General features: G+C 29.3%; 2 protein-coding genes across 3 annotated transcripts; one reads left to right on the top strand and one right to left on the bottom strand.

Moving 5' to 3' along the window:
* The first annotated feature begins 936 nt into the window (after positions 1-936).
* Positions 937-7,585, top strand: LOC124529764 (dual specificity phosphatase 29-like). 2 transcript variants are annotated; one of them, XM_047103672.1, is made up of 5 exons: positions 937-1,198; positions 2,044-2,121; positions 2,993-3,129; positions 3,944-4,170; positions 5,184-7,585. In XM_047103672.1, exons 1-5 carry the CDS (start codon positions 1,181-1,183, stop codon positions 5,381-5,383), a joined length of 660 nt encoding a protein of 219 aa, XP_046959628.1. In that variant the 5' UTR covers positions 937-1,180; the 3' UTR covers positions 5,384-7,585. The 2 variants fall into 2 exon arrangements, with proteins under 2 accessions (XP_046959628.1, XP_046959633.1); XM_047103677.1 differs by lacking the exon at positions 2,044-2,121 and having other exon boundaries at positions 948-1,198.
* Positions 7,586-8,270: 685 nt separating this feature from the next.
* On the bottom strand, positions 8,271-8,770 carry LOC124544487 (39S ribosomal protein L42, mitochondrial). The gene has a single exon (XM_047123071.1). The coding sequence runs from the start codon at positions 8,670-8,672 to the stop codon at positions 8,328-8,330; it is 345 nt and encodes a 114-aa protein (XP_046979027.1). The 5' UTR covers positions 8,673-8,770; the 3' UTR covers positions 8,271-8,327.
* Positions 8,771-9,013: the final 243 nt, after the last annotated feature.

Here is a 9,013-nt window from a genome sequence, read left to right as displayed (position 1 = left end):
TCGCTAAGCACTATGAAAATTCCGATGTATCGATTTTATTTTTTTATATTATAAATGAATAAAAAATCCAAGGAACTACTACTAGGGCAAGCACTTATAAATACACGAGGAATAGGAATAATATTTTCTGTTTCTTAAGGTCTGAAACATTAGTAATATTATTATGATTGGTAATGATAATAATTTTAATTACTTCGACACACAATATAAAGTAAATTAGTACAGATCAAGTATTGATAATAAAAAAAGTATTTTTAATGATTAGGGAAATAAAATAAACATATTTATTATTAGTTGAATGTTTTTGTACTGAAGAAGAATATAAGACATTTAATAAGTTAATTTAGCTACATTATTCGGTTACTTCGATTATTACTCGATATTTCGATTTATGACATAAATCAACATATATTGCTCCTCTCTAAAGAACATAGATAATGAACATCTATTTATGTTAACAAATATTTGGAAATTTATACAGTATATGCTTTCGTTCTGACTTCGTATGAGTAAAATTCAAAATGAGTCAATAGTATTTCGCTGATCTATATAAGTAGTGTAGAGACAAACAAACCAAATGGCTATTACTATTCAAATGCTTACTTCGTTCCGATATTTAAGCTGTTGTATTACATTATAATAATCTTTACTTTATTTATTTCGTTTAAAATCGAATTAATTTGATTGATATGATAGTTTTACTAGTTGTGATATATTTGCACTTAGCATCAGCTGTTACTACGACTTAAACTTTACCAAATTCTGTTAAATATTTGGTTTTTCCGGAATTAAGGTTAATATAAGTATATTTTTATATAAAACCAATTATAATTTTGAGTAATACTTAGTCTTGTTATATATTTTGCACTAAAATGTTTTTAAATATTACAAACAATCATAAAGGGAAAATATTTTTTGCAGTTGGCAACGTCATGAATTTTGTGTTTTGTAGTTCGCTATGAAAGAAAATCTTTCATTGAATGTTGTTCTTGTTACCATTTTCCGTCTGAGAGCTAGTGTTTTTCATGAACGCTAGCTAAAAATAGCATCTAACTTAGTATAGGAGAATTACTGTAATTATTATTGGTAGATCTGTAATATAGTTTAGTTGCTTGTTTTACAAATTTATTAAAAGTTGAACCGGCATATTATTAATTTTGGTGCCGGAAAATTAAATAAAATGAGCTACCGAGATACCGTGAGTATACTATAATAATTATTTATTTAGTACATATGGTAATTTTCAATTTATCTCTCTTATATTTAATTAATTGAGAAAAAAGTTAAAAATAGATAATACGCGTCGGCCTGGGCTTATTTTTGCATCATAATAGTCATCCAGTCAAGGTCAACACTAGTCCATTTAAAGGAGGCATATCGTTTTTCTATCGTAATATAATATGATCATTGTTATGCGCACTTGTTAAGTAGCGAAGTGTATATTTGCTCCTATATTTCCTATGCTTAAATATATTTTTGATAAACGATTAATGTAAAATACTACTTTCCTTAGCATATATTTTATAGTTTTAATATCGATTTAAATTTAAAGGGTTACTTCTTGTCTTTAAATATAAATACGTAAGAAGAAACTTAGAGTATGAATATTTGTATTTAAATATTAATTACTTAAATCAATCAACATGGTTGCATAAAATATAATATTTGTTTTTTTTAAATTTAATTTAATAATGGTTGATAATTTAAATAACATCCAATCAATGCTACTGAATAAATTAAATTCTAATACAAAATTTTAATCCATATCCAATCATAGAAATTATATTTTCTTCAAAATTATTTAAATAAATTAAAATGTAAAGCTAATCTTATATATTAAGTCAAACTTCTGAGAGATCGTTTTACGCCTACAAATTAACTTAAAAATATTTATAATAAAAATCAGTCAATTTATAATTTTAGAGACCTATCAGTTAGTGATTACCATGATTTACATTTTTCACATGCAAATAATTACAGTTGATAGATAATATGTCATACCTTTATCATACTTTTCTCATAAACAATCTCTGTTATTGACAGTATTCTCTATATCCGAGATATCCTTCTTACTCTGCGGCTAATGAACAGCGAGTAGGCTCCTACCTAAGGACATTAATGGTATTTATTAAAGCATTACGATTGATTGAACCAAACGGCCCTCTATACCTTCAAACTGTTGTAAAAAACAGTAGGATTGTATTCTTTATTATTTCAATGAATTTTACATGTTATATATGATATGATATAATTTTTATTGAAATCATATTGACATATAGTGTGCTATAGCTATTTTGTGCATGTTTTGAACTAACATTATTACTCATTTTTATATTTAAAAAAAATACTTAAAAAACACATTAGACAAATATTATATTTAGCAAGTTAGTCCACTTGTGATGCCACACATGTGGCGATATCATGCACCTTAATAGTTTTCTTTAACAAACTAAACACATGATGCTGGTTGCTGGTTCGCATATCATATATTAAAAAAAATATATTTAGTGGACCATTTTGGATCTACAAAATCTGGATTTCCTTATAAATATTTTCAATCAGCAATTTCTTTGAATCTTTTTCCATTTCATTCCATTTATAACATTGTGGATTTTGATAAATAAGGTGTTTTTTAAAATTAGGTAGACTTGGGAATAACTTCAATCTTATAAATATGCAGTAGGTTTCATGAGTTCTTGTGGATAAATATGTATAGTTAATAGTGTATAATTAAATATGTATATATTATTAATAAATGTGTATTTATTGTCATTTTGGACAGTAATAGCCGTGGTTGATATATATTTAATGTTAATATAAATAAAAACATTTTTAAATGTGTGCCTTGCTTATAAATGTCAATATTGAATCAAATAATGATAAACAATGAATTTTTAGATGCATGACAATAACATTTAATTTATATGATGTGACTAATAATAAATGTGTCAATTAATTATATGGTTTTATTAAATATGCGTTTTATGAATAGAGCTATGGTTCGACGCCGTCTCCGGTGTTGAGTTCGGTCTCGTCCTTTCGATCCCGGCCCTACACTGGCCTGGGCGTCACGTACAGCCCTACGCCGGACGTAAATGAAGTATATCCGGGTCTGTTCGTCGGAGATGCGTAAGTTTTATTAATTAATATCATATATTATGACACATTAACACTATTAATACGTCGGAGTTATACATTTCAAATGTCTTATACTGTTAACCGTCGAGGCCTAATCTAAATTTTAATATATTTGTAAGTTTTCTATACAATTGATAGTTGTTTTAATTCTATAAATGTAGACTATACTTATTTAGTTTTGCCGATTTGTTTAATTGGGTTGATTGAAGGGGAAGATAGGTGTATCGTATGTAATTACGTCGTCTTACGTACATACTTCGCAATCAGTATTTCAAAACTCAATCCCAATCTAATTGCATTAAACAGACTGAATATTTTCTCGTATAGAAAGCTTTAAATTAAGATCTAGCTCAGGACATTGAGTTATAAGTAGGTATTGACGAATATGCTTAGTCTAAATTATTGAAACAACCGCTTCAAACTTTTATAAAAATATTTAAGCAACTGTATGTCGCTGTAATCGGTGGTAATTTAGGTCGAGTTATTGTGGAGATATTGCGCATATCCCTGCTGTAGGGTGACGGTGAAGAATAAGGATGTGACACGGGAAGTTCTGTAAAGTATCGATTTTTAACACGATGATATATTTTTTAAAATATAATGCTCAATTTATACATCGATTGATTACCTATGAAGTAATTCTTTGAACTTACATTCTATACATCTGGTACAAATAATAGACATTTATGGAGGCGGTTTGATTATTTTTAAACAATAGTAATGATTTTATTTATAGTACAATGAAGAAAAAAGGTGAAGAAAAGTTTGGTTTATCATAAAAGATCCATTTGTTTGTTGTATAAAGGGTGGCAGCGAAAGACAAGGTCTTTCTGCGGCGTATGGGTATAAACTACGTGCTAAACACGGCTGAAGGCAAGCGATACACCCAAGTGGACACAGATCATCTCTATTATCGCGATTGTCCCGGCCTACGCTACAAGGGTTTCCAACTGATGGATCTTCCGACGACGGATATATCTAAGTACTTCCATATTGCTGCCAGCTTCATCGATGAGGGAATATCTCGTGGAGGTACTTTGATGATTTAATATCTTTCAAACTTATAGAGATCATACATACATAAGTATAAATTATTTCCTACTGTGGCACAGACAAGGTGGATAGTTACATTGACTGTCCATTAAAAATAGTAAATTAATGGTAAAAAAATAACTGGTATGGACCATCTTATTTCGCGAATGAATACCAATAACGCAAGCTTCTGCTTCTGTAAGGTCGTTGTTGTTACGTGCAAATAAGATTAAACTATATTTAATTTCAGTTGCACTTACACAAGTATTATTTGTCATACAGATACAGAAGGAGTATTTTTTCTTCATACGTAAATATGACGTTCGATTGTATATCGAATGTACACTTACACCGTGGTTTAATTTAGGGTTGCCAAATATCTGAAAACGATAATACTTTAAAAATAATTTTAACTGTAATTCAAGTCATTATAGTAATATGTGATTGTTAATGTATGTATGTATAGTACGACACAACTTAGATGTCGCATCGGCAAAATTCGTAAAACCGATCGCATCCGAATTAAGTACGCTATCCCAAATTATCAATATTTATTTCTTATGCGAATATGATCTTTGCACAAATGTAATAACTTGTAATATCATATGACCTAATATATTCATCAATTTGATGCGTCGATTTACATGCACTTGCTTTCTCTGACGCGTTAATCTATAGTGACGAATAGCGTCTAATGGCGCGATAGAGAGCTATTTCTATTGGTTGTGTAAATTGACAGTAATCGGTTTTATTTTCATTCCATTGCATTTTCCGATGCTACATCTTATTTGTGTCGTACTATATGTATTAATTCAAAATTCTTCTTGTTTTATGTTAACTTACTAATTTTATATTAATTTATACATTTATGATTTCTTTTAAAAATCAACACTTACCGATAAAAGTGCAATCCGTTAATTAAATTTTTTTTTGAATGAGTTCGTTTCAACAAGTTGGCAACCTTAGCCGAGTAATGGATTAAAATTAGACACAGAACTGGGTTACTGGTACAGGTCGCGTGCTCGTGCACTGCATGATGGGTGTTTCAAGGTCGGCTACTTGCGCAATCGCCTTCCTAATGATCAAACGAGGCATGACCTTGACTGAGGCGCTCGCCCTGGTTCGCTCCCGGCGCGACATTCACCCCAACGACGGCTTCATCCGCCAGCTGCAAGAACTGGACAGGGAACTGCGCGTGTGTCGGGTGCGCTGACATCAGACCCTGCCGCCCCTCTACAGCTGGTCTCTCGACTACGGCACTTCTCATCTACGCGTGCGAAGTCTCGACCGAGCTTACTCTAGCCGATATTGAATACGCAACTGATTTGGTCCTATCGAACAACGATTTCGAGTTTACAAACTGAAATGAGCGAATGTAACAATTTTTTCTAACTGTTTTAAAATCTTATATTAAATGTTATTGTATGTACAAGTACAAAGTTTTCCTTCGTTGATCGATTATGGATCAGATGGTATAACTTCGTCTGGTCTTAAGAAATAGTATATTTTTCAGAGAAAAATTAAAAATACTTATTATGGAATGTTGAAAATATTCTCGTGTGCCATTTTATTTTACTATTGATAGATAAAACTGCTGTTATTTTTTATATTGTTAACTTTGACTCTAGTATTGTAATATCACTGTGTCCAACATATGCATATATAAAATTCATTGCTTCCAGTGATCAAACATAAGATTTACTATAGTACAATTTACTAGCCTTATAGTTGTGAAAAAAATCTTTATCCGATAATTACGATACAAACAGAGGTAAGAATTTTATCACAAAGGTTTGCCCATAATTAATATCACATTTAAAAGAACGACCGCGATGTAATTTTAAAAGTATGAAATGTTATGTAACTTATGACGTTTTGGGCGAAACCTGTTATCCCAGGAATAACTTAAGTTCTTCAAGACTGGCTATTATGGGACTAGAATGATGGTTTATGTGTAGCGGACGTGTGCGTGTGCGTGCGATGTCCTCTGTGTGCGTCAGGCAAAGGCACGCACACAAACAGCCGGCCGTGACCACTCACTGTTGGGGTCTCGTTGCCAACTTGTGATATTTGGCTGCACACGCATCGTGTGTCATTGTTCTAATTCTATTTTTGATATCACCTTTTCATTAACATCAAATAAAATCACTTTCATTTGTTTATGTCATCTATAAATATGCTACTGTAGAGTATCTGAGTTATTCCAATTCCTTCATGTTATTACCTATAATGAAATATTTTATATGTATTCTACCCAATAAGTTAATTATAACAGATTTTTATTTTGTTTATAGTCTTTTTTTAATAGTTTAAATGCACATTAGTTTGGGTCCAACATTGTCTTATAACAGGCCTTCATACAACGGTGTACCTAAATTATCACCCATATATCAGTAAAAATAGGCGTATACCAATAACTGCATTCAAGTTAATAGCATTTTGATTGTGGAAGTCATAAATAATATTTCAATTAGTTTAGACTTGTCTATGCCTGTCAGGATTAAAACAATTGTGATTGTTGGTTGGCCTTTTGGTTCTTTTTAGTAACTTTTGTAATTGTATTAATTTTCATTGACAATTTAATTAATGATGATTATGGTGATAATGATAAGTGATTTAGTTATTGCATTAATGCCATATAGAATTTAGAAATTATTTAACAATCTTTGTAGCCATACAATGTATAAAATATATTCTATTAAAATAGTCTTTATACAGCTATATAAATATTTTCACATTTTAATTAAATATAGGGTCAGAGTATGGTATTTTTGAATCATAATAAGAATTATAACATTCAAAGAATGTAGTTACATTATATATTAATAATAGATTTTAAATGTGGTTTGAGGCTTGTGCAGGTCTAAAACTTGCATCCAGTGTAATATTATGTAGCCGATAAAAGTACAAGGGGGCAACTGTTGTGATATTGAAAAATGGATTGAATACTCGATAAGCTTTTTTTTTTTCAATTATTTTTTGAAGTATATTTTTATGTGTAAAGGATTCTATCTTTAAAATAGTTGTCATAGCTTGTTATTGAGTCATTGTGTTGCCTATATAATAGCTGAGCTAGTTACTGATGGTGTTAAGTTTAGTTGAAATATTTATTATCTATATAGGTAAACTTATTTAAAACAACCATATTATTTAAATTTTTAAAACATTTTTTTGTAACTGTGATAAATATTTTATGGTAGATAATCTTTTTCAAGTGAAAGATGATGAAATGAGTCCAAATATGTTGTTAACTGTTATTGTAATATGCTAAGAATGTCAAAGATTGTATTGTCATCATGTAAAGGTATTACCTGCTGTATAATTTAGTGTTAGGTTCAATCATAGAACATTAATAAGAAAATGTAAAATTATTAATTGTAATACTATTTATTGAAAATAAAGTTATTTATATTAATATAGTTTTTAATTAATATCCTCTACTAATTATAATTTAAATGTTCTATGTAACATTATATAATGAAGAAGTAAAGTTTTATTCAGACCTTGAATAGGGTACAAAATTTTGTCCAGTCACCACAATAGAAAAACATTGGTTTTATTTAAATTTAATGGACCTATAGAAGAATTATTGATATATGGTAAATTGTATAATTGCAATAATTAATTAAAAATGTAATTGCTTTTAAATTATTTTGTCATTTTAATAAAATAACACAAACATTATAGTTGTAGTTGCAGTTGATGTCTTTTTCTTATACTTTAACGGGGTTTGTTTTGCGTGAGGTAGAAAAATTGATAGTTTTAATTATAATCCATTTAGTATTACTTTAAAATTTATATCTTAATTAATATCAAGCGAAGTGCAATTTATGATTAATTAGTTTTTATCTATGGATTTGCTTAAATTTTAGAATTGGTCATCATGTACAGGTTTATATCCTTCTTTGGAGATTACGCTTGATCCATTCATTCAGTAGTTTGGCCATGAAAAAGAAACAGGAGGACAAGTATAGTTACTTTCACATGATATTAGTATAGATTATAGGTAATTGATTGACATTTTGAAGATTGATGGCAATCTGCATAGTACATCTGCGCAAAAACAAAGGAAAATAATGATAAAATAACAACAATAACTAGGATACTATAATATTTATTAGTTACAAATCTACAATTTCATTAATAATATAAAATAACTATAAGTATGGTCGATTCATTTCACCTTTCTTAGCTTTCTTATCTCTCGCTCTGGGGAACCAACGATGTGTTGTCGTTAAAGTTAAAGAAGCTAACTGCTGTCTTGCTATTTCAGGTTTCACATCTTTAAACACCCTTTTTACTTCTTTGTAATCACTCATTCTTAACACACTATTATCTTCTTTTAAATCTTCTGGTAAAGGTTTTGAGAACTCATAGGGAAATTCTTGTTCTTGATGAAGAGCAACTATTGTAGAACCATCATCAGTCATTACAATCTTATTGTAACATCTTGCAAGGAGATTTTTTGGTTGATAAATAACAGAGCGTAGCAAGTAGGACATTATTAAAACAATTTGAAGGTTTGTCTATAAATTTTACATAATTTTCATGAGACTGAATAAAATTATAACCTCAACAACAACAAAAGTCAAAACATATATTTTTGTTTTCACAGATAATTAAAAATAATATAGTTACGGTTATTCACGTCCGACGTTGTGGAAATCGAGTTAATTACACTATATATTATATAGAAAATATATTTACTTTTACCGATAAGTAAAAATTTTTAAACAGAGACTTCAACTTCTTGTTGATGTTGAAATGATTCATTTCCATTACTTTTTATTACACAAAAATTTTATCCCCGAAATGTCTTTAAATGTGTACAATCGTTTAATTA

This window comes from Vanessa cardui, chromosome 1, assembly GCF_905220365.1.
Source record: "Vanessa cardui chromosome 1, ilVanCard2.1, whole genome shotgun sequence".
Taxonomy (NCBI): domain Eukaryota; kingdom Metazoa; phylum Arthropoda; class Insecta; order Lepidoptera; family Nymphalidae; genus Vanessa; species Vanessa cardui.
The sequence above is the reverse complement of the archived record's forward strand: the minus strand, read 5'-3'. Positions and strand labels throughout refer to the sequence as shown.